Source organism: Somniosus microcephalus, chromosome 6, assembly GCF_052327205.1.
Source record: "Somniosus microcephalus isolate GS21.2 chromosome 6, FLI_Smic_1.0, whole genome shotgun sequence".
NCBI lineage: Eukaryota > Metazoa > Chordata > Chondrichthyes > Squaliformes > Somniosidae > Somniosus > Somniosus microcephalus.
The window spans coordinates 47,700,940-47,727,719 of NC_140992.1; the positions used below are offsets into that span (position 1 = coordinate 47,700,940).

At 41.7% G+C, this 26,780-nt stretch overlaps 1 protein-coding gene across 2 annotated transcripts in view; it reads right to left on the reverse strand.

The window, feature by feature from the left end:
* lamp3 (lysosome associated membrane protein 3) overlaps nt 1-26,373 on the reverse strand; it is a 37,463-nt gene extending 11,090 nt beyond the window's left edge. Inside the window, exons 1-6 of one of the 2 annotated variants that reach the window (XM_085990147.1) lie at nt 26,192-26,365; nt 22,331-22,839; nt 18,961-19,077; nt 17,217-17,277; nt 15,732-15,905; nt 9,746-10,270 (exon numbers count right to left, since the gene is read on the reverse strand). In XM_085990147.1, coding sequence (XP_085846273.1) covers nt 10,122-10,270; nt 15,732-15,905; nt 17,217-17,277; nt 18,961-19,077; nt 22,331-22,839; nt 26,192-26,231 — 1,050 coding nt within the window. In that variant the 5' untranslated portion in view covers nt 26,232-26,365 and the 3' untranslated portion in view covers nt 9,746-10,121. Of the gene's footprint in view, nt 1-9,745; nt 10,271-15,731; nt 15,906-17,216; nt 17,278-18,960; nt 19,078-22,330; nt 22,840-26,191 lie in introns of those variants that run through there. The other variant, XM_085990148.1, reaches the window with a different exon arrangement.
* Nucleotides 26,374-26,780: the final 407 nt, after the last annotated feature.

Below are 26,780 nucleotides of genomic sequence, written 5' to 3' on the forward strand. Positions count from 1 at the left end.
GCTCCACCCACCAGGCCAGGTATAAAGGTGAGCGACTGGCTGGTATTCCTCCTGCTTGGATCGGATCACCCACGAGAGTGGGCTCTGTTATTTAGTCAATAAAAACCTTTAGTCACCTTCGTAACTCTTCGCCTTTTATTGGAGGAATTGATAGGTATATCACCTTGCCAGTGATGCTTACATCCAGAGAATAAATAAAAATAATTAAGGCGACAGCACTGCATTCTTAATAAAAATTGTAGCCTGTTACAAGCCAGCACAAAAAAATGAAGAGAGCTCTATAATACTTGCTTGTAGATATCAATGGAAAAAGTCAATACATGTGTGCTATGCTGTGGATACAATAACGTCATTTAGAACATAAGAACATAAGAAATAGGAGCAGGAATAGGCCACTTGGCCCCTCGAGCCAGCTCCGCCATTCCATAAGATCATGGCTGATCTTGGGCTCAAAGCCACTTCCCTGCCCATAACCCTTCACTCCCTTATCTTGCAAAAATCTGTCTATCTCCACCTTAAATGTATTTAATGACCCAGCCTCCACAGCTCTCTGGGGCAGAGAATTCCACAGATTTACGACCCTCAGAGAAGAAATTCCTCCGCATCTCAGTTCTAAAAGGGCGACCCTTTATTCTGAAACTATGCCCCCGAGTTCTAGATTTCCCCACAAGGGGAAACATCCTCTCTACATCTACCTTGTCGAGTCCCCTCGCTTTTTTATTTTTCCTGCCAAAGTGGATAACCTCACACTTTCCCACATTATACTCCATCTGCCAAATGTTTGCCCTGTCACTTAGCCTGTCTATATCCCTTTGCAGATTCTTTGAGTCCTCTGCACAACTTGCTTTCCCACCCATCTTTGTATTATCCGCAAACTTGGCTACATTACACTCGGTCCCTTCATCCAAGTCATTAATGTAGATTGTAAATAGTTGGGGCCCCAGCACCAATCCCTGTGGCACCCCACCAGTTACCGTTTGCCAACCGGAAAATGACCCATTTATCCCGACTCTCTGCTTTCTGTTAGTTAGCCAATTCTCTATCCATGCAAATATATTACCCCCAACTCTGTGAGCTCTTATCTTATGCAGTAACCTTTTATGTGGCACCTTATCGAATGCCTTCTGGAAATCCAAATACACCACATCTACTGGCTCACCTTTGTCCACCCTGCTCGTTACATCCTCAAAGAACTCCTGCAAATTTGTTAAACATGATTGCCCTTCCATAAAACTATGCTGATTCTGCTTGACTGCATTATGATTTTCCAAATGCCCTGCTACTGCTTCCTTAATGAAGGACTCCAGCATTTTCCCAACGACAGAAGTTAGGCTAACTGGTCTATAGTTTCCTGCTTCCCTCCTTTCTTAAATAAGAGTATTACATTTGCAGTTTTCCAATCTGCTGGGACCTCTCCAGAGTCCATGGAATTTTGATATATTGCAGCCAATGCATCTACTATCTCTGCAACCACTTCTTTTAAGACCCTGGGGATGCAGGTCATCTGGGCCAGGGGACTTGTCATCTTTTAGTCCCATTATTTTACCAAGCACTTTTTCCTCAGTGATAGTCTTTAATTCCCCCCTCCCTGTGGCCCCTTGATTATCCATTATTGGGATGTTGTTAGTGTCTTCTACCGTGAAGACAGATACAAAATATTTGTTGAGTCTCTGCCATTTCCTCGTTCCCCATCATTAATTCCCCAGTCTCATCCTCTAAGGGACCAATGTTTACTTTAGCTACTCTCTTCCTTTTTATATACCTGTAGAAGCTCTTAGTTTTCTCTCATAATTCATCTCGCTCTATAATTGTTTTCCCTCTATTAACAGACTGCCCAATAAGGTATTGATCATGGAACAGAAATTAAGGTGAATCCAAACTGGTAAAATAAGGTGTTTTCAGCTCAGTTAAAAACTGACATATTGTAGTCCTTGGACTTTTCTGGCAAAACTTAAGGTAATTGGGATGCAGCTAAAACCTGCTCAGGCTAATGGAATGGAAATCTCTGTTCTGGTTGCATCCTAATTCATTTACAAGTGTACTTTGTGAAATAAAGTAATGTACCATTTTGATATAAAGGCTCATTAACTTTTTATATTAAAATAATCATCCTATAGCTCAGTGATCTTATCCAGCACGTAGCTACGCCATACAAATCAGGACAGACCCAGGTACGAACCCCAGTCAGTCAATGAGGAGTAAGGTGATCTCAGCCACAGCAGTAATATGACTGCTAAAATAAATCTCAATGTTATTGGGTTACGAAGAGGAATAATAATTTGCCCATTGGCTTTGTGAGCCTGTTGCAAAACTGCATGTGTGGATGCCAGGTGGGTTCAGCTGTGAGGCTCCCATCATTGAACAGCCTATCACTCAGCATCAAGCCTCATACCTGAAGAAATGGCTGCTGCACCAACAGCTTCTGGAGGGAGGAGGGGGGAAAAAAACTGTCAAGGAAAAATGTGTTTATATGTTTATGTTTTGGGTGACAAATCTATTTGTACATTTAACTGTGAATTTCAATTATCTTACACCCTATAACTGTTTCTTGATCTACTAAAACCTAATACTTCAAAAGAAATATCAAAACAGATCGACCTGAAAAAAGATGGTTTAGAAAACTTTGGGTTTTTTTTTTTTTGAAAGGGGGGGGGGGGGGGGGAGGAGGAGGAAAGAGAAAGAGAAAAAAATTGATAGGAATTGTATGCTTAAACAAAACTAGTGCTGGCCGTGGTTATTGTCCAACTTTTGCACTTGTCAGATGCACTGTAAGCTCCCTCTACTGTGTCCCAGTAATATACCTCATCTCAAACCTTAGCGGAGCATTCCCTACTGCACCAGTGATATTTCCCAAAATAATTATCCTCATGGCAGCTCAGCAAGATTCCAATTTCGAGTGGAGTTAAATGTTAGACAAACTCATGACTGGCGCTGCTCATTTTATTTAGGTCACGTGTAGTTTTCAAACTTTTCTGTAGAAAAGTCCTGTAACATATTAATGCACTCCCAGGGACCCCAAATCCAAAAAAGCAGCTTACCTGATGGTTGACAGTGCTCTCATGTGAGATTTATTTTCATTTAATTTATATGCAACAGTGCACTAATATATACAAACATCAACATAATTTGAAATCGTCCACTCAACCAGACTATTTGCAACCTTGGTGTCTTATCTGATCCGGCACTGAGCTTCCAATCCCACATCCTACCCCTCACAAAGACTAGCCATTTCCACCTCTAATTTTGCCTGTTTCCACCCATCTGCTGCCGAAACCCTCATCTATGCTTTTATCACCTCCAGACACAATGCTCCCCTTGCTGGCCTCCAATCTTGCACCCTCTAACTTGAGCTCATCCAAAGCTTTGCACAGTCATGTTCACCTTGATACTTGCTGAACTACATTGGCACCCAGTCCATTAATGCCTCGAATTTAAAATTCTCATCCTCCATCGTCTTGCCCCAAACTACCTCTTACCTCCTTCAGCCTTACAACCCTCCGAGAACTCTGCATGCCTCCAACTCTGGCCTCTTGTGCATCCCCCACTTCCTTCGCTCCACCATTGGTGGCTATGCCTTCAGCTGTCTGGGCCCCAAGCTCTGCAGTTCCCTTGTTCAATGTCTCTGCCTCTCCAGCTCTCTCTCTCCAAGACCATCCTGAAATCCTACCCGACACCTTTCCCACTGGGTCTCTGGCTCGCTGTCAATATTTGTACAATTTAAGCTGTTGCATTTATATAGCACCTTTTAACATAACGTTCAAGTTATTGTTGTATGGGGTGAAATCCAAATGAATCTGCAGATCGCAGTTTGAAAACTGAGGGGGCGATTTTGCCAGCCCTGGGGAGGCGGGGCTGCTGGGAAAATGGCAGAATCTGGGACAGGTACCCATCCCGCCTTCAAACCCCGCCGTGCTATCTTCTCAGGAGGCGGGTACCCGACCCCCGCCAGGTCCAGTCTCCTGGAGGCGGGAAGGGGATTACAGCCACTTAACTGCCCGTGAACAGGCAGTTCAGAGGATTATTCCCATTTTTCCCCAAACAGGAGGTGCGGGCTTCCTGACGTCAGGAAACCCCGCTAGGGTCAGCGAGGCGAGCAGTGGGGTCCAAAAGTGCGATGTGGAGATGAGGATGGGTGCAAGTGTGGAGAGGTAAGTATGTGAGGTGAGTGAAAAGTGATTAACTTTGTTTCTTCCGGCAGGCTTCAATCGTTGGGGAAGGCTCCGGCATCGCCACGGCAGAGATGACAGAATAACTGCTGCATTCTCCGATGAAACAGCCAGCTGCTTTCTGCTCAGGAAATAGTTTGGTGAGCCTAGAGTACAAGAACTCACCAAACGGAGAATGTCAGTGTTTGACAGCTTCTCAATGCTGTCAAACTAACAATTCATCTGTCAAAAATTTGAGACAGATGAAACATCATACGCTGCCATTCTATCACCAGTTTTCCCTTAATTGGCCTGCTAAGCCCGCTGGGCAGGCTTAACAAGGTCAATCAAGAGAAAATAGTGTGGGTTGGCCACAAGTCAATGGAGGCGGGACTAAAACCAGAGACACAGCAGTCCTGCCTCCAACACATCCCCATTGGCAAAATCACCCCTTTAGAGTTTATAGCCGGAGAACAAGATTCACCTTGTCTGAATCAGACTCTTAACATGAACAGATAGAAAGCTATCTACTACCCATCTTTAAAATAAATAGTTAATCGAACTGCTTTACTGTTGCACAGGGGATATGACATTCTCGCAGATAACATCCCACAGCACTTTACAGCCAATTATTTTTGAAGTGTGGCTACTGTTGTAATGTAGAAAACACAGCAGCCAATTAGCCCACAGCAAGCTCCCACAAATAGCAATGCAATAATGACCAGAATCTGTTTTTTGGTGATGTTGGTTAAGGGATAAATATTGGCCAAGACACTGGAGAGAATGCCCCTGCTTTTCAAATAGTACCATAGGATCTTTTACGTTCAGCTAAGAGGGTAGACGGGGCCCTGGTTTAACGTTTCATCCGAAAGAAGGCATCTCTGACCGTGCAGCACTCAGGTCAGTTCTGCACTGGAGTGTCAGCCTGGATTTCAGTGCACAAGTCAAGAAGGTGGTGTTCCCTCCCCCCTCCTTGAATAGAGCATTTCACCTTCACTAATCCAGAGAAATTACAAGGGAAGTGGACAGTCAGTACTAATACTTCAAGTTCCTCTGCTCTATTTGTAACAAAAAAAAAATTAAGCTTTAAATTTATATAAGTTGCAATTACTAAACTGCATAGACACAACTGAATTTAAGACAGGTGAAAGATTTCAAAGCTCACATGCTAAAAGAAAATTTCCTTGGGCTATTGAACAGCCCTTAATTGCAGCTTGATTGTTAATTGTTAATTGAGACACTTTCTCACTTGCAGTTAAAAAAACCAAACTAGCATGCTTGATGCAAGAGGATTTTGGCACTTTTTTAAAAATTCATTCCTGGGAGTCACTGGCATTTATTGCCCATCCCTAACTGCTGCAGTCCTCGTGAAGGTATGCCAACAATGCTCATTGTTTTTCATAGCAGTTGGGTACAACTGAGTGAGCATTTAAGAGTCAGAGGACAGACCAGGTAAGGCCGGCACATTTCCTTCCCTAAAGGACATTAGTGAACTAGATGAGTTTTTACAACAATCCGATAGGTTCACAGTCAACAGTACCGATACTAGCTTTTTATTCCAGGTTTAAATTAAATTAAAATTCCCCAGCTGCCGTGGTGGGATTTGAACTCACATCCTGGATCATTAGGTTCAGGCTTCTGGATTACTCGTTCAGTAACAACCACTATGCTACTGTTCAGAGATATACCTGGGCTGGCTGACAGATTTGATTAAGGCTATATAATAGTGGTTTATATCCCAAGACTGGTTAGCCTTAAATCATTCCAGGTTTTGTTATACTAGAAATAAAAATAGAAAATGCTGGAAATACTCAGGTTGCCAGGTAGCATCTGTGAAGAGAGAAACAGAGTCCGTGACCCTTCGTCAGAACCAGAAAAAGCTGGAGATGGAACAGGTTTGTAAAATAAGTGCAGGGATAGGGAAAGGGGACGGGGAGGGGAGGGAAGAACACAAGGGAAGGTCTGATAGGATGGAAGGCGGGAGAGATCGAGACAAAAGGGATGATGGTACAAGGCAAAAGGAGAAGTAATGGGACAAGTTAAGAAACAAGAGATGGCTCGAGATGAAGTGTAAATGGCACCGACAGAAAGACAGCTGCCATGCGAGAGGAAAAAAAAAAATGGAAAAAAGGTAGGGGCAGAGGTTATGGCCTGAAATTGTTGAACTATGTCGAGTCCAGAAGACTGTAAAGTGTCTAATCGAAAGATGAGGTGCTGTTCTGAGCATACGTTGAGCTTCATTGGAACAGTGCAAGAGGCAGAGGACAGCGAGGTCGGAGTGGGAGTGAAAGAGAATTAAAAGTGACAGGCAACTGGAAGCTCGGGGTCACCCTTACAGACTGAACAGAGGTGTTCTGCAAAGCGGTCACCCAATCTGCGTTTGGTCTCCCCAGTGTAGAGGAGACAGCATCGTGAGCAGCGAATACAGTATACTAAATTGCAAGTACAAGTAAAATCGCTGTTTCACCTGGAAGGCATGTTTGGGGCCCTGGACAGTGGGGAGGGAGGAGGTAAAAGGGCATGTGTTGCATCTCCTGCACTTGCACAGGAAGGTGCCGGGTGAAGGGGGAAAAGGCTGTTGGGGGGGGGGGGGGGGTGATCGAGGAGTGGACTAGGGTGTCAGAGGGAGCAGTCCCTTCAGAATGCTGAAAGGAGGCGAGGGGAAGATGTGTTTGGTGGTGGGATCACACTGCAGGCGGTGGAAGATGATCTGTTGAATGTGGAGGCTGGTGGGGTGAAAGGCAAGGACAAGGGGAACCCTATCATGGTTCTGGGAGGAAGGGGTGAGAGCAGAAGTGTGAGAAATAGAACAGATGCAGTCAAGGGCCATGTCAACCACGATTGAGGGGAATCCTCGGTTGAGGAAAAAGGAAGACATGTTGGAAGCACTAGTATGGAAGGTGGTATCGTTAGAGCCGATGCGACAGAGATGGAGAAACTGGAGAATGGGATTGAGTCCTTACAGGAAGCGGGGTGGGAGGAAGTGTAGTCCAGGTAGATGCGGGAGTCAGTGGGCTTGTAGTGAATGTTTGTCAACAGCCTATCCCCAGGAGATGGAGACAGAAGTCGAGGAAGGGAAGGGAAGAGTCGGAGCTGGTCCATGTGAAGGTGAGGGAAGGGTGGAAATTGGAAGCAAGTGAATGAAATTTTCTAGTTCAGGGCGAGAGCAGGAAACAGTCATCAATGCAAGAGGTGAGGGAGGGGACCAGAGTAGGACTGGAACAAAGAATGTTCCACATATCCCACAAAAAGGCAGGCATAGCTAGGACCCATGCGAGTTCTCCCAACACCTTTAATTTGGAGTAAGGTGAGTGGAGTCAAAGGAGAAGTTGTTCAATGTGAGAACAAGTTCAGCCAGGTGGGGCAGGATAGTGTTGGATGGGGGATTTGTTGGGCCTCCCTTCCCACTTTCCAGGGCTCCAAACACTCTTTCCAGGTGACCATAACCTCTGCCCCTACCTTCCCCCCCACCCCCCTCACATGGCATTTACACTTCTAGAGCCACCTTTTGTTTCTTAAACTTGTCTCATTACCATCTCCTTTTGCCTTGCACCATCATCCCTTTTGTCTCAATCTCTCCTGCCTTCCATTATATCACAGACCTTCCCTTTTGTTCTTTCCTCCCCTTCCCTAAAAACCTGTTCCATCTCCAGCTTTTTCCAGTTCTGACAAAGGGTCACTGACCTGAAATGTTAACGGTTTCTCTCTGCAGATGCTGCCTGACCTGAGTATTTCCAGCATTTTCTCTTTTCAGATTTCCAGCATCTGCAGTATTTTGCTTTTGTTATACTAGTTTTTGTATGGATGGTACTATTGATGTTCATTCTAGGCCATCAAGTTTAAAATGGAGAATTAATCTACTGAATGTCTCAATCTTAGCGTAAAAAAAGTCTGCAGTTACCACATTTCAAGTAGTAACTTGTGCATGAAGCACTTGGACATTAGGTGCTATACTTTAGAACCCAATTCTTATGGGAAGTTCCAGATTGGTGACAAGAAAGTGAATTATGTTTAACACCAACTTAAAATTTCACAAAGAAGCAGAACACAAATAGCTGCCTCTACCGAGCAATTGCATAAGGTACACAGCAGGCAAATAAATCGGTAAGTTCACATCTCCCTTTGGCATAAAGGGGAAATATTCAGTAGACTATTAAAAAAGAAAATTGTATGGTCAACTCCCACACACAATTTCATACTTCAAAAGATTTTTGTGGAAGTAGCCTTGAACCATTATTTGTTCCTAGAATACTAATAAAACTTCAAATCACCTCAAAGTTTGAATCTGCTGGGCAAGGTGGTTGCAACAAGATATTTAGCAAAACTGGATAATTTCCAGCACAGCCATTTTCAAATGGGAGATGCACTGGTAAAATCCATTTAGCTCTGATGAATGCTCTGCCGAAGGGAAGGCAAACTGTGGAAGGAGGTCCAAGTTGCATTTAGCCACATGCTTCTGAAGTGCACATCAGGTTTTCTAAATTCAAGAAACTATATTGGAAATTTCTGTCAGTTAATCAATCTAATGCAGGATTTGAAAAGGTTTCACTTTCCATCCATAGATTACATGCATTGGGATGATCCTCCTGGGAACATATCCAACCATGTGATCATGTTACAGGTACAGACGCATTCCACAAGACTGATCACAGCACACAACAGAAAAGGTCTACCAAAATCCAAATCCAGGGATGTTGAGAAGTCAAGAGCAAAGTACATAAAAGTATATATTCTGCAACAAGTCACGTGTCAGCCTTAGATCACTGGTAGCACTCTTGCGAGTCAGAAGGCCATGGGTTCAAGTCCCATTCCAAAAACTTGAGCACACGACCTAGGCCGACACTTCAGTGCAGTACTGAGGGAGTGCTGCATGGTCAGAGGTGTAACAGAGCCCCTGGCTACCTGCTCAGGTGGATGTAAAGATCTCATGGCATTATTCGGCGAGCAGGGACGTTCGTCCACTGTCCTCAATTTATCCCTCAATGAACAAAGATTATTTTCTCATTGCGGTTTGTGGGATCTTGTGCATTTCTCTACATTATTGACTACACTTCAAAAAGTACCTTATTGGCTGTGAAGTACTTTGAGGCATCCCAAGGTCATTAAAGGTGCTATACAAATGCAACTTTTCTATGGGTTAAATTTAAAAAAGGTGTAGGTATTACCTGGGAGTTAATTTCAACAGCAGAGACACTTTATTTTGAAGTTTGAGAAAAGCTATTGTTCTTACCTCACCACCCCTTTAAATATTGGATCCTTTGTTAAATAGCCTATCCTTCCTTTTTACAACCCCAAACTACGCTTGCTGCCTTCTTCAAAAAAAAAAGGGTACAGGAAAGCAATTTACTCCTCCTGCCAATCCTGCTCCAAACAAACAATTACAATATGCTGCATAAGGCAACCTGGCTTCTACAAGTTCTGAGTATTCAGAAAGGGTGTGGGCAGAAAAAAGGGGAAGAATAAAACAAAACACCCTTCTGAAATTGCATAAAAGCACCACAGGATCAAACCAATTTCCTGCTGTTTGGTAATGGCACAATAGTAATATTTATGCAATGCACAAACTAATCATCCTTAGAAAATAAATTTTCCACAAAATAGACAAGTGGTAAAATGCTTTATTTTAAATGCATTTGTGGATTTATGGACAAATGTGCAGAACGAGTTAACAAAAAGAATCTGCATGGAAGCCAGGTTATACATGTGGTTCAACAAAATTTAAAAAAAAAAAATCTAGCTCTTGTTCACCATTGTTAATTATTTCTGCCCACATTTTGAAACAAATTCTCAGCTTTTCTTCCCTAAAAACATCAAAAGGAATATTTTCCCATAACTCTACCAATACTGATGAAACAGACAAACCATTTTTCAATCAATAGAACAGATTACAGAAATACTGCAGACCTCCGAATGCAATTGGCAGAATTTATTCAAGTCTTCATTTCATTGCTATATGTCTGATCTTGCCAAATAAATTCAGCAGTTTGAAATAGCTCGATATCCTTCAGATTTCCGTCTTCTATCAATCGTATACATAATAACCACGGTTAGGATCAATCCTGTCAAAGCGATTCCCACTAACATTGGAACTACTTTATTCTCCGCATCCGCTTCACATTTTCCCTCTACAAGCAGAGTCAGATGTCAGCCAATAAGTTTTAGGAGAAGGAATAAAAAAAGTCAATTTTAGTCAGTTAGTCAGTCATGCACATATTTTGGAAATATTAAAAGGAAGGAAAAGAATTGATGCAAGAATTGCTTGCTCTACCATTGAGAAATACATGAAACAAATTATCCATGCTACAATAGCAAAGTATAAAATTCAGCAATATCTTTGTGCTCTAGGTAGCTCAAAAGCAGAAAATGCCAAAGATTACAAATCAAGTGTAGTGCATGTTCAGGCAAAATCAACATGCAGAACCAAGCACGAATATGGACTGTCAATAGAAGAGTCACCTTTCAAAACAAGTCACCAAGTTTAATCATTTGCAAGTGACAGCTTTTACTCCTACTTTTTCCCCCATCACAATTGAATCAGGGTAAAAAAAAAATGAACATGTAATACTTTGTATTTTACACTTTAAACCCAACATGAAGTAGCCTTAAGTTACAAATATTTTCCTGAAGAACTACATTGGGCTGGATTTTGTGCCAAGTGGCAAACAGATGGTGTGCCAGCCATTCATTAGACTTGCTCTTGCCCTGCCTATAGATGTTTTATGGGCTTTTGCACGTCAAATTGCTGTCAGCCAACATCCAAAAAGCACAGAACCCTGTACAAGGCATCTGGGACCTGTGTGAACAGCACAATCAATCAATGGTGTATCTCCTTAACCAGATTGAAGAACTGTTAATGAGCAGCACAGAAACTGAACCAGGACATGTCAGTTAGAATATTGAATTCAATGTCAAATCAGGTACAGAAAGTGAGAGGGAAAGAAAGATGAGCAAGAGAGAGACAAAGTAGTAAAAAAAAAATCAAATCTCAATCTCCAACAATAATCAAAAGCTGAAGGAATGAGATGCCAAACTTGTGAAAGTCATTTTCAGCACCAGAGAGGTTGTTTGGCTGTAATTGAGACTTAACATTTAAAAGGGGTACTTAGACTGGCATGGACAAGCCCTAACTTTGATGAGTTTAGCCTGCATCTACAGTACGAGGCAATTACAGGAACTACACTGCATTCAATACATTTGAATGGGGTGCCAGATGGCAAGATGCCATTTTCATACAGCTTTGAGGAGCAGGGCATCACAGGACAGCAACTTCCAGATTTCACATTTAAGTGCTCATGTGCGGTTGTCTGACTCTGCTGTCTGATTTACACACATAAATGGGGTGAGGCTAACGGCGTTATTTTAATTTTTTTATTTTTTTTTTAAGAAGCAAAAGAAAAACCCCACAGATTCTATGACTGGGCAGATAGGAATTCAAATACTAAAAACACCCTGTTGAATCACCCCCTTCTCCCTAAAAAAAAGTTAACTTGTTTAGAAGAGGTGGGGGTGGGGAAAGGTAGCAACGGGGTGTTTATGCATTTTGGTATTTGCATTCCTATTTGTCCAGTCATAGGCCTGCAGTTTCCATTAGGTTGAGTGTTTTTTCTCTGCAATTCACCCAGACAAAATGTTTTTTTTTTTTTTTTTTTTTAATAAAAAGGCCAAAGCAATGCAAAGAAGAATCAAGAACAAATTACATCCAGTGCACAGAGTTTGTGATGTTTGCACTAGTTAAAAAAAAAAATCATGCTAGAAGCTAGCCCCATCTACAACCCCAGATCAAATCAATTACCACTGCAAGCTTTCGCTAATGTGCTCGTTCACAGGTCTTTGAGAAGACTCTTGAAGTTCAGCTTTTTTGGCGCAAGGACACGAATAGGCACATAAAAGCTATTGAATATAATTTTTTTAATTTACTAAAAAACTGACTACTGTATACCAATATAACTAGCAAATGGTTCTGTATATAGTTTTAAGTCAGTTATTTAAAATTGGGTCACTCAGGTGGCAGACTAGACACTGATTAGAATGTTTATTTTTTGTGATAAACCCAAAATCAAATTGCACCAAGTTACTACAGGAAACTTTGGTTTATCCGGAGGTTGTATGTCCAGAATACTCGATCTAATGGCAAAAATCAGGAGCCATTTTCTGTAAGTTTTTTTTAGATCTCGTTTCCTCCCCCCCCACCGTCAGCCACTGCAAGGTCTGTAGCTAGAGCAACAGCTTCAGCTACAGACGCTTGCAGCTGCAGCCGACTCTTTAGAAGCTGTTGCTAAGCAACACAGTGTTTGTTGTCAGATACAGAGATGAAAACCTCCGTCTGTTTCAACATTAACTTTGTATGTCCGGCAGTTTTAATAGATCGGCAACGCGCCGGTCCAGTCAGTGCCGGATATCACATTCCTGTACTTGTATATCAAGGAATATTTTTAAAAAAAATTACTTTCTAAAACACTGCCCGATTAACATAAGAACTAGGAGCAGTAGCCCATATGCTCGTCAAGCCTGCTCCACCATTCAATAAGATAATGACCGATCTTCGACCTCAACTACACTTTCCTGCCCGATCCCATATCCCTTTACTCCAGAGTCCGAAAATCTATATCTCAGCCTCAAATATACTCAACGCAGCCTCCACAGCCCTTTGGGGTAGAGAATTCTAAAGATTCACAGCCCTCCGAGTGAGGAAATTCCTCCTCATCTCAGTCTTAAATGGCCAACCCCTTACCCAGAGACTATAACCTAGTTCTAGGCTCTCCAGCCAGGGGAAATAACCTCCGATTGCACTGGTTCATGACAGATTTTACATTAGATGATATGCAAATGAGTTGGAGATAAAAACCCTCAAAACTAGTGCAATTTTGATTTAGGACTATAGGGAACAGATATAGAAACATAGAAGATAGGAACAGGAGTAGGCCATTCGGCCCCTCGAGCCTGCTCCGCCATTCAATGAGATCATGGCTGATCATCCAAATTCCATACCCAGTCCCTGCTTTCCCCATGTCCTTGATCCCTTTAGCCTTAAGAAATATATCCAACTCCTTCTTGAATATATTTAATGAATTGGCTTCCACTGCCTTCTGTGGTAGAGAATGCCACAGGTTCACCACTCGCTGGTGAAGAAATTCCTCATCTGTCCTAAATGGCTTACCCCTTATCCTTAGACTGTGACCCCTGGTTCTGGACTCTGACCATTGGGAACATCCTTCTTGCATCTAGTCTGTCTAGTCCTGTTAGAATTTTATAAGTTTCAATGAGATCCCCCCTCATTCTTCTAAACACCAGCAAGTACAAGCCCAATCAACCCAATCTCTCCTCATACGTCATTCCTGCCATCCCAGGTATCAGCCTGGTGAATCGTCACTGCACTCCCTCCATGGCAAGAACATCCTTCCTCAGATAAGGTGACCAAAACTGCACACAATACTCAAGGTGTGGTCTCACCAAGGCCCTGTACAACTGCAGCAAGACATCCTTGTTCCTGAACTCAAACCCTCGCTACAAAGGCCAACATACCATTTGCCGCCTTAACTGCCTGCTGCACCTGCATGCTTACATTCAGCGACTGGTGCACAAGGACACAGGTCTCATTGCACTTCCCCTTCTCCCAATCTATTGCCGTTCAGATAATAATCTGCCTTCCTGTTTTTGACACCAAAGTGGATAACCTTGCATTTATCCACATTATATTGCATCTACGTTATATTGCATCTGCCATGCTTCTGCCCAATCACCCAACCTGTCCAAATCATACTGGAGTTTCTCGGCACCCTCCTCACAGCGCACACGCCCACCCAACTTTGTTGTCTGCAAACTTGGAGATATTACATCTAGTTCCCTCATCCAGGTCAATATATAGTGAATAGCTGGGGTCCAAGGACCGATCCCTGCAGTACCCCACTAGTCACTGCCTGCCACTTGGAAAAAGCAGTTTATTCCAACTCTTTGCTTTCTGTCTGCCAACCAGTTCTCTATCAAAGTCAATACCTTGCCCCCAATCCCATGTGCTTTAACTTTACACGCTAATCTCTTATGCAGGACCTTATCGAAAGCCTTTTGAAAGTCCAAATACACCACATCCACTGGTTCTCCCTTATCTATTTTACCAGTTACATCCTCAAAAAATTCCAGTAGATTAGTCAAGCACAATTTACCTTTTGTAAATCCATGTTGGCTTTGTCCGATCTGGTCTCTGTTTTTCAAGTGCTCTGCGATTACATCTTTTATAATGGACTCCAGCATTTTCCACACTACCGATGTCAGGCTTACCAGTCTGTAATTCCCAGTTTTCTCTACCACCTTTTTTGAATAGTGGGGTAACATTAGTTACCTGCCAATCCATGGAAACTGTTCGAGTCTATCGAATTTCAGAAGATGACTAGTAATGCATCTACTATTTCTAGGTTAAGTGCCCTAGGATGTAGATTAACAGGCCCAGGGGATTTATCGGCCTTCAATCCCATCAATTTCCCTAACACCATTTCCCTACAAATACTGATTTCTATCAGTTCCTCCCTTTCACGAGACCCTATGTTCCCCGACATCTCTGGGAGGTTATTTGTGTCCTCCTTTGTGAAGACAGAACCAAAGTATGTATTTAATTGGTCAGCCATTTTTGTTCCCCATTATAAATTCCCCTGATTCTGATTGCAAGGGACCTACACTTGACTTCAATTTTTTCTCTTCACAGATCTATAAAAGCTTTGTCAGTTTTTAATGTTCCCTGAAAGCTTACTCATACTCTTTTCCCCCTCTTAATTAATCCCATTGTCCTCCTTTGTTGAATCCTAAGCTGCTCCCAATCCTCAGGTTTACTGCTTTTTCTGGCCAATTTATATGTCCTCTCCTTGGGTCTTATGCTATCGCTAATTTCCCTTGTTAGCCACGGTTGAGTCACCTTGGTTTTATTTTTATGCCAAACTGGGATGAACAAATTCTGTAGTTCAGCCATGCAATCTTTGAATGTTTGCCATTGCCTATCCACCGTCAACCCTTTGAATGACATTCCCCAATCAATCCTACCAAACTCGCGCCTCATACCAACGTAGTTTCCTTTATTTAAATTCAGGACCCTAGTCTGAGTCAACTACTTCACTCTCCATATTAAAATGAAGAATCCTATCATATTATGATCGCTCCGACCCAAGGGGCCTGGCACAGCAAGATTGCTAATTATTTCTCATTACATAATACCCAGTCTAAGATGGCCTGATCTCTAGTTGGTTCCTCGACATATTGGTCCAGGAAACCATCCCATATATATTCCAGGAATTCCTCCTCCACAGTATTGTTACTAATTTGGTTAGCCCAATCTATATGTAGATTAAAGTCACCCATCATAACTGCTGTGCCCTTATTGCACGCGTCTCTAATTTCCCTTTTCATATCAGTTCAAGGATAGCAATAGTGGTCTTTGAGTACCTATCCAATGGAGCTGGAGTGCAACAGCCTTTTCTCAATACTTTCATGTTGACAGACTAAATTTCTGCCGATAATTCAGTGGAGGAAATTGGTGGCAATACAAGTTCAAGATTTGTTCAACACTATTCCCTGCCTAATGAAATTAGAGCAGAGCCTTACCTTTCCCAAACTTTCCACCTGGAATATCAAATGCCTGGAGCAGAGTATCAACAACCAGAATCTGTAATGAATCCCTTGAAAAAGCCACAATCTGCTGGCTTTTGCACTTGTAGGCATGTCCAAGTGTAGTCTTAAACAGCTTCATATTCTTCACAACACCGTGATAGGAAGCACCTGTAAAGCAAAAAAACACTCAGGCCCAAAAACACAATGATGGCATAAACTTGCCCAGCATAGACAGCAATAAATTTGCCATCAGTGGAACTACCACTGCTTAAAGTCCAGGTCTCTTCTTCCATTACAATGTTTGAATAGAACAAAGGTTTAGCTGTGAACAGCAGATTTCTCACCCTAGAAAATTGGCTGCTGCATTAACAGTGAAACTGGCAGAATTCAGGGCAGACTTCACTTGATTATTTACCCAATGTTGAAAAAAAAAGCACACTGTATTTCACAAAATAGAAAATGGTTGACAGTCTACTCATTTTATTTCTTCCCCCTCAAGTTCCAACAGTACTGTGGTAAACCACTGTTAAGCTGTACATGCCTGTGTGGTAAACCACTTAACCCTGTACAAGTCCAGGCATGTCTCAGCCCCAGGCTCCACCCCTAAGCCCAGGTATAAAGGTGACTCACCACCCTTCCCCCCGGGAGCTCTTAGGATGGATTCACTAGCAGAGGCATGCTCTAGTTCTTAGTCAATAAAAGCCTACTTCATATAAGTCCATCTCATAGTCTTTGGTATTGTTGATAGCGCATCAAGTACTAAATATATTTAAGAGGGGAGGGCAGAAGGGAAGTAAAAAGCTCAACAGCATTGGCGATATATGCAATGCTTCAAAAATCTGCAACTGGAAACAGTTAAAAGATTTTAATATTTTGCACTAGTCATACAAGATGGAGCATTTTCTACTTCACCCTGTTTGGGTTGGTGGATGTGACAAGTGGTGTTCGCCAGGGATCTGTACTGGGGCCTCAGCTTTTCACCATATAGATCAATGACTTGGATGAAGGAAGAGAGGGTTCGATATCCAAGTTTGCAGAGGACACTAAGTTAGGAGGAACAGCTAGTTGTGTAGATGGGATGGTAGATAGATTTGTACTAACAAAAATGCAAGCCAACCGAGGCACCTTATACAACAGATTTCACGATAGACAAGAGTTCAGTTCCCAGTTAGCATTACCATGCTTAACTGCAACATTCAAATGCCTGCTCTACTTCAACCTCCCAACCACTATCTCGATGTCAGGCTAAGTTCAAGAAACCTATTCAAGGGAATAAAAGTAATTGACACAGGATGTGTCATATGAAAGTAATCACAATGAAGGATTCACTTTACGTAAAAGGTTATCATACAGCTGGACAAAGTCGTCAATTTATATATAGCTCGGAGTTCATTTTTTGAACTCCATTAAGCAAAGTACTAAAATCCCATTTCAAATATATTGTCAGCTTTTACAATAATGGATTAAATTATAAATTACCCAAGTTATTCATGGAATGCAGAGCAACGCTTATCTCATTGATGTAATACTGGTTTCCATCCTGCAAGTAAAAGATAATTAATTAGTTATTTGAAGGAACACAATAGTTACCTACAAGTTTAAAAAACAGAACTCTGAGCACAAGTCCCTACATGCAGGGGAAAAATGTGATTTAATTAGCTATATAGAACTACACCCCTACTACTGGTCCAGGTCAGTCTGCTTGGTGGGATTAAGTCTCAACTGATATATTTATTAACTATGCAGGCTATTTTAGGCATATGATGTGATTGGAGCACCGAGGCATGCAATGGAAGGGAGCGAGAGGAGATCCTGCATGGTTAGCCATGTTTCAGAAGACCTGGATTAAAACAGCTGGTGCCAAAGTCCAATTTACAGCAAAAGACTTGGCAGTCTAGAAAAATCAAAAAAGGTAACTGACATCACAAGCTGTCCTGTGTATCCCTCAGCTGGAGAGCAGTCAAAGCTGTTGAAGCTATTACCTGGGTGCTTCAGTAATGTTCAGTTCCAAGTGGGAAACGGCTGACAGCACAAATCTGCCTCTATTTCCACATTAATGTCACTCATTTGGTGCAGGAAAGGGAATAAAAGTGACACACTGGTGCAGTAGCATCTCTGGATGGGCCAGAGGCACAATGCCAAAAAAAGGGAGCATTACTTACATCTCACTGTAGATGAAATGCAGAAAGGTGTTGACACAGGCACTGCCTAAAAGGGAAAGTGTTTCACTCCAGCACTAACATTTTCCACTTTGATGATCTCAAAAAAACCTGAAGTTGGCCAGTACAAAACTGACTCCTCAAGGTGGTCTCAACAAGATCAGTGTCAAACTGGTATCAGTCCTGACATACTGCAGTTTTTGCATCAATGCAATTCAGCTTTCATGCCTGCCTGCACGAGAACTCATGATGAAAAATGCAACTTCGCACATGGAAAATACTAGACATTAAAATCATTTCAGCATGTACTGCAACTGAAGGGATCCCATGTAGTGATTTTGTTTGGTAATGAGCAAGGAACTGAGTGCTAGTTCAACCAACAGCAATTCGGAACTAAATTTGCTGGGATTCACCTATTTGAAGAGCAGTAGAGTTGGTCAAGATTTACCGCTCAACCATCACTACTAACAGGTCACCTGGTTATTATCCAATAGCGGTTTGTGGGACCTTGTGGTATGCAAATTGGCTGCCATATTTCCCTACATTACAGTGAGAACACTTCAAAAGTACATTGAAGGGTACTATAGAAATGCAACTTCTAACTGATTTTAACAAATGTAAAAGCAGCTTCAAACAGAACAGGTTAATAACTAACCTATTACCAACATCTTTACTGATGGCAAATAAATCTTCCAGATAACAAATGACTCGTTATCTATTGTTATTTTAGATTGCCAGAAGCATTTTAGAAGCTCCATATTTATTAAACATTTGATTGAGCCATTCAACTGATCAACTCAAGAACAACCCAATAAATGCAGTGTTTACTAACTTGTCCCAATCTACTTGGTTTCAAAACCATTTTATAAAAAAGATAGGAATCACTACTTCAAGGTGTAATATTACCCAAATATAGATGCATCAAACTTTGCTAACATGCTTTTCCCTACATAAATTCATCATAGGCCACAGATACTCCCAGCTCCATCAAATCAACTGAAGCTGTGGTTATCTGTGCCTTCTGGAGTCAGTGAGGTTATGATCTGCTGTGTACTTGAACTCACCTTCCCAAAGGTGAAGTTTACAAATCCTGAATTAAATTTTAAGTTAATCCAGGATGAAACTTTTCCACATTTCCCTGAAGTCACCGTCTCCCCTGGTGGAATATTGAAATACAGATCCTGTGAAGAGGAGCATGGTTAATATATTGATCAGCACCACTTATCATTTCAGATTTCAGCAGCTTTTTACTCTTAAACATTCTACATTGATATTTGAATTTGAACTGATTAAAAATAATGCAGTGGAGCACCATTTTCCAATGGAGCTAGCCATCTTAAAAATTAAGATCCACAATGTGATAGTTAAGAACAGTAAATGTTTATAATTTGTTTGATTAGGAGGCTTTTAAATTCCTCCATGGCCACTGGCTCCATAGCAGGGGTCTGGTGACTACTTCAGTGCAAATCTTCCAGATGTATTTTAGATCAACAGCAAGGAAGATCAGTTTTTCCACTGGGCCTTGATGACTACCTCAGTTTTACATGGTTTATTAAACTTCAACAATGAATTTTAGGAGTGTCATGATGCCACCTCAGATTAATTGCTCATTAGTGATGCAAGGAGTAATTTTTTTGATGCTGTGACATGCACTGCAGCCAACACATCACTGCAGGGAATTTTAACCAATTGCCAATTACAAAATGAATGCTGTAGAGTGGCTTATCAGCTCACTCTCCAAGACCCAAGCTGCAATGCAATAGCAGCCCATCAAAAGATAGACTCATCAGGTTTACACCCCTAGAGCTTAATCAAAATTACAAGATGCATAACTGGATGAAGATTTGCCACCATGTCTGCACTCAATGAATAAGGTAGCAAAACAAGCAGTATGTTCATAATAGGCTGCAAGCTTCATTAGGAAAAACAAAATCACTTCCAAACCCACAACCTCTACCACCTAGAAGGACAAGGGCAGCAGGCGCATGAGAACACCATCACCTCCAGGTTCCCCTCCAAGTCACACCATTTGGACTTGGAAATAGATCGCTGTTCCTGCAGCATCGTTGGGTCAACATCCTGGAACTCCCTCCCCAACAGCAGAGTGAGTACCTTCACCACAGACTGCAGCAGTTCAAGAAGGTGGCTCACCGCCACCTTCTCAAGGGCAATAAAAGCTGGCCTTGCCAGTGATGCCCACATCTCATGAACAAATAGAAAAAAAGGTCTTCTGGCCAAGGAAAGTGCACAGGGTGTGTAGTCAGACTTCTAGCATACATCTTGTAAGAATCTAATGGGTTGTTGTTGCCACATTACTGAAGCAGTCATAAATAAAATGCATTGCTAATCTAAGTTTAGTAAGGCTTATACAAAACCAACACGGTCAGGCTTGAAATTGTACCACCAAGTGCCCATAAATGTTAATACTTAATTGAGGAAATACAAGTCTCACCTCATTTAACATTAGACACACTGGCCCAGAAATTCAGGTCGGGGGCTTCCCGCGGGTGTAAGCCCCCGACCTGCACTTAGCTTGCGTGCCGGCCGTTGTGCTGTGGGCCCCCGTGGGATTCTGATCCTGGGCCTGCTCCAGCTGCCAGCGCGCAGTGCTTGCATATCCCAGGGACGCAGTTAGTTCGATGCGTCCCCTGGGATCACGTGGGCCATGGGGAGCCAATCGGAGCAGGGAATGCTCCATTCATATGCTTGACAGGAAGTGCTGTCAAAAACTTAGAAATACTACGGCCCCAAAACATCACTACATCTTCAAATACATTTTTTTTAATCACATTTTTTAAATAAACTATAAAATTACATGAAATAACTAATAGTAATTTAAATTTTTGAAAAAATATTTATTTTCTAACGGGGCTAAAAATAAACTTATCTTTCTTTAAAGTATTTAAAAATAAACCTGTGGAAAAAATATGTTTTAATTTTAATTAATTCACCACTTACCTTGTAAAAAAGCAGGCCTTACGCCTGCTTTTTAAAATGTGTAACTTCTGGAGACTTACCCTCCCGGGAAAACCTGTAAAAAAAGCTGCAAGTTCGATGCGCAGCCTCTCCCGTGCTCGCGTTCGACCGCTGAACCCCTGCTTTCAGGGGAACGGAAGTGCCGGTTTCCCACGCATGTGCAGTGCATGCAGGAAACCAGCACTTCCATTGGACCTACAGGCAAGTACCCTGTGTGTACTCAACCGTGGAGACCCGAATTTCTGCCCCACTGTTTTAGGAACCTGCAATCAGGGAAGCTTTTTTAAAAAAAATATAAAATGGCACAAGTAGTCATTCAATAGAAACAGAAAACAGCAGGTCTGAGCATATGTATTTTTTAATAATTGCTCAAAAAATTGCAACAAAACACAAATGACTCTTTCCTGTGCACCTGAAAATGTAGTCACAATTTGAAGAGAGCCTCTGAACAAGCACAATTGGAGGATACTTGCATTTCAGTTGTTGAGCGTGGCCTGATTTATGGGCAGATATTTATTTGAGCAGAGGGTTTGATAAGCAGCCGTAAAAGATCAGCGAAGACTTAGGAGTAGTGATACGTGCACAACTCACGACCAGAATCCAGCAATCTTTTAAGCCACAAGTAATCTGGGTGCAAACCAATTACAAGTTTGGGTGCAAATAGAGGACAAAATTCCAGGCCTGGGAAAGGATTGGGCCTAGCTGCAATAGCACCCTATCAACAATGGCCCTGATTTGGCAGTAAAATTAACAGCAAGGCCATCAGCATTCAGTTATTTAAAAAAAAGTAAATCGGACAGCAACTTCTGGCGACTGCACATGCGCAGTTAAACACAGAAATCAGGAAGTTGCTGTCAGAGTTGTCTTGCTCCTCCAGAAGCTTCGCTATATCGGTACCTCGCCAAGAGACTCAGCATTGAAATCTAGGCAACGGCACGAAGTTGAGGTACGTGAGATAGAAACACACTGCACAAGTTAGGGCTTGTCCATTCCAGTCCAAGTGAATTTTTAAACTGCGTGACAAGTCTGAATTACTGCCAAACAACCTCCGACACTAAAAACGGAGTCTCATGCCTTCAGCTATGAAAAAATGTAATCACTTACAAAAAAAAAAAAAAAAAAAATTCCTCTGTCCTTTTCATTTTGTATATTATGTGGCATTGAATCAACTATTCTAACTTACACTTCCTGGTTCAGACGCTGCGTACTTCAGTAAGGATTCTTCAATCTGATTGGCTAAGGAGACACCATTGCTTGCCCTGTTCACAGGTCCCAGATCCCCTGTAGAGAGCGCCACACTTTTTAATTTCTAATTACTGCCCAGTGCAAAAGCCTAGACTTTCTATGGGCAAGTGTAATTAACAGCTAGCGCCACGGACCACAAAATCTGGGCCATTATTTGCTATGTAAATAAAAAAACTCCCTTCCAACTGCTCTGGCAGAGAGAATAGAACTTACGTTTGCCTTTTGTTTGACAATAAGCTGTATTCCAATTGCTGCCTTGATGCAAGTTGTGTTCTTGATAGAAACATTGTAGTGTCCAGTTATTGGCTGTGAAAAATTGGGTGATAAAGTAGGGAGCACAGTTGTCGGTGCATGCATGGTTGTTGTATGATTTGAGATAGTCGTGTTGGCCACATGTGCAGTCATGGTATGATTTGAGATAGTCGTGTTGGTCACATGTGCAGTCATGGTATGATTTGAGATAGTCGTGTTGGTCACATGTGCAGTCATGGTATGATTTGAGATAGTCGTGTTGGTCACATGTGCAGTCGTGGTAGGACGTGTGGTAGTCGTATTGATCACATGTGCAGTTGTAGTAGGACGTGTGGTAGTCGTATTGATCACATGTGCAGTTGTAGTAGGATGTGTGGTAGTCGTGTTAGTCATGGCAATCATTGCAACCAGATTTGGTGCATCTGTTGATACAGCACCTTCTGCTAAAACATCATAACTTGTACACAAGCCTGTAAAAGAAAGAAAGAACAGTTAACCAGGTGCTATAGACCACTTTGAACAAAGTCGTTGTATTTTTAAAAGGATGTTCCCCAATGGCCTAATGGGTAAAGACAGGCTAGTAGTAAGCTCTCAATTGTTATCTAGTAATCCCTGCTAAAATGTTGGGCAAGGACAGAATCAAGGTCAGCTGATAAGGCCCTCTGCAGTCGAGCAGCATGCCGATAGCCATCACTAAGGCTCAAACACACAAAGGCAACTTTGACAATGAATCAGAGGGCTGCTGGCACCGGTAGAATTGAACAGCCTTCAGGAGAGGAAAGGAGTTACCTCTACCCCTTCCCCCTCCCAAACCCCACTTTATAAAATACTCACGGTAAAGTACTACAGATCTGAAAGATGGATTTGTTTTAAAAAAAAAAAGTACTTATTGCATTGACAATTCTTATTTGAACAGTATAGAGCCTAAAGTATTAGTGAAATGTGTTCAACTCCATTAATTGGAAAAGCCAACAGAAATTAGTTTGACAACCAAACAAACATTCAGTTTCAAGCCACTAGCCAGATTGAGATGTTGGGTCCAGTGCTTCAGGAAACAGGTGGATAATAATGTAAATGTGCTTGTTGGAAAATGACAACCAAAGCGTTAAGACTGCTGGATTTTAATAAAGAAACTTCTAGTGGCATGGTGACATTACTGCACTTCCTGAAACCCAAAGCCCTCGATGAGGACAACGCAAAAAGGATTTATTCCTAGACAAAAATTTCATTTTGTTGCAACCAATAGCATGGAACCATTTTCCTACTATGGAGGTCAAGCAAAGGGTTTACATTCTTAAGCTACAGGCTAAGATTGCAAGCTGAAGCTATTAATACAAGGGCTTTATTGAAGCTTCTGCAGTTGTTTTTTTTAAAAAAAAACACAATTGGCTGTTGTCCATTGTCCAGGATTGAAGATTACATTAATGAATTGGTGATTGGGTGAAGCCTTCAAAATCATCCAGATTCAGTACAGCACAGGAGGCCGCCATTTGGCCCATCAAGTCTGCACCGGCTCTTTCGAAGAGCAATCCAGTTAGTCCCACTCCCCCGCTCTTTCCCCATATCCCTGCAATTTTTTCCTAAGTATTTATCCAACTCCCTTTTGAAGGCTACTACTGACTCTGTATCCATCATCCTATCAGGCAGATGGTGGGAAAGAACCATAAAGTTAGCTATGAGTTTGACCTCTGGAGTAAGGAAGAGGTCAAGAATAGTAGGCAAGAAGTTGACAAAGGATTGAAGGAGGGGGAAAAGTATGTAGGACGGCATATTTGGTATGTGCAAGGAGGAAGCACTTTTTATTTTAGAAAGGCGGCAGCTTTAGCAATGGAGGAAATATGGCAACTGTATTTAATATCAGAGATAAAGCAGAGAAGGCGAATCGTTGAAGATTAAAACCAGAGACAAAGACACCTGGTGACAGCTGTTGATTTAGCTATTTAAAAACATTTTCACTGCCTCATTAAAAAGGAAACAAAGGTAGTGATTCAACTACAGGAATACAAAAAGTGAAGGTCAATTTCACAGTGGGCATGCAGTACAAAGGTTGTTTGCAAAGGCTGTGCAAAATGAAGGAAGTCAATTAACAGATTGAAACTGAAGAGTAAATAGGGTTGGATGAGTAGGAGGTCATTGATATAGCGAAGTAACAGTGAGAAAGAACAGACCATTAAAGACTTGTGCAGGTGAGTGGCAGGGAAACAATTTCACTAGCAATAGCAGGTGGAGCAGTCACCATGTTTCTGGATGTCTCTTCTACCCTGGCAGCAATCAACAGTACAAGGAATTTTTGCCAAGAGGCTGTACAGGGAAGTGACAGTGAAAATGTCCCTATCTGGATAGTTAGTTTAGAAAATGGGATGGGGGGGGGGGGAAAGCACTGTTGCACATTTTCAGGTGAACACTAAAAAAAGTGACCAATTCAAAGTAATTATTTGTAAAATGACAAGGCAACTAAAAAAAGTAATGACTTAAAGCAAGTATGGCTATCCTTGCTATACATTTATCTCAAGCTACAAAGTATATTTTTATATTTCAGCAGTAGATACAACAGATCTTGCAGTTTTGATTTAAGATTTATCCACAAAGACAACTCCACAAATAAACTAAAGCCTGCACATCTGCCAAATGCACTTTATGGTTATGTTTGTGTTATGGTTATGTTTATGTTAATGTATTACAAGCCAAATGTATGTTGAATGTTTAAATGTTTTAATCTAAATGTACACTCAGGAGCCACAAGCCTACATTTTGTTGTACTGCACTTGTGCACTAACAATGACAATAAAAGTTGATTTGATTATTGCTTTCCCTCCAGACCCACAACATTCATTTAAACAGGCAAAGAAAAGCACAAACTGAAGAGTTACTTGGGCTCATTTTGTGGCCCAATGGTCAGTTAGGATATCCTTGACTATTTATTGATACAGGTTTCTATAAACCAATGTATCTCTATTAGAAGAAACGAGGTTCCATAGTCTCAATTAAAATCAGGTTATAACAATTAACTACAAACCCCAGAATTAACTTTTGTAGTGAATTAAATTCAAGCATTTACTCAAGTACAGTATAGTCAGGGTGCCATCTTTTGGATAAGACATTAAACAGAGACTCCACCTGCCTAATCAGGTGGATTGAAAGCATCCCACAGCACTAGTTGAAGAGCAGGGGAGTTTCCCCAGCGTCCTTGGAAATATTCCTTCCTCAACCGACACCAACAGATTATTTAGCCATTTACCAATTGTGGGATCTTGCTGTGCACAACTTGGCTAGCACATTTACCAGAACATAACAGTGACTGCTGTTCAAAAGTAATTATTTGCCTATAAAATAGCTGTGGAACGGCCAGAGGACGGAAAAGGCGTTCTCTAAATCCAAGTTCGCTCCCTGCAACGAATTTAAAGTGTTTTTTTTTAAAAAAAGGAGGAAAACCCCAAATGCTGCAATCCAAGATGAAACCCATAATGTTCTTTTGCAGATCCTGAGGGATCTGCTATCCATTGTCAGTATTTTCCGGATTCTACTTCGATTAGGAGGAAACTCCTCGCGAAAACTAGTTAACGCTAACCTCAGGTCCAACTCATCGAGTTATTTGAAAAAGATCCCGAGATACAGACAGCAATCAGCAGATTGCATTTGCTATTTAGTCTAAGCAAGCTCATTTAGTGACCGAATCACCAGCAACTCCAAAGAAATGTTTTTTTTTCTTATAATCTAAAGTATTTGGCACCAAGGAGATTCACCCAGTTTATCGCGAAACCACAACGAAAACTTTCGTTTTTAGAAAGAACTGGAAGTTTAAAAAAGTTCACATCGACTTACCATAAAGAGCCAAAGCAGCAACCAGCACCAAACGCTTCATGGTTACCAACAACTTAGTTCTAGATTTTTAAAAAACATAGAAACCTGCTTTCAGTTTTAAACTACGCACTCTTCCCTACTTGCGCAGCAATAATAAAAGCTTAAGTCACGAGACAGTGGAAGGGTGGGGACAGGTAGGAAGTGAGATCAAAAATTAGGCGGCCAATTCTCACGAGTCACAGCTGCGTAAATGTAACAGAGAGCGGGAAAATAGGACCAGAGGTGATTGAGTGGCTTGCAATTTACCTGAGGTCACAGTCTTAACAGTACCTTTTCTATTTCTATTTTGCCCTCTTTACGAAGTTCCCCACATTATATGGCTAAGAACAATACTTCTGGCATTTGTATTTTTTTTATTCATTCATGGGATGTGGGTGTCACTGACAAGGCCAGCATTTATTGCCCATCCCTAATTGCCCTTCAGACGGTGGCTATGAGCTGCCTTCATGAACCACTGCAGTCCGTGAGGTGAAGGTACTCCCATAGTGCTGTTAGGGAGTTCCGGGATTTTTACACGCAACGTTGAAGGAATGGCGATATATTTCCAAGT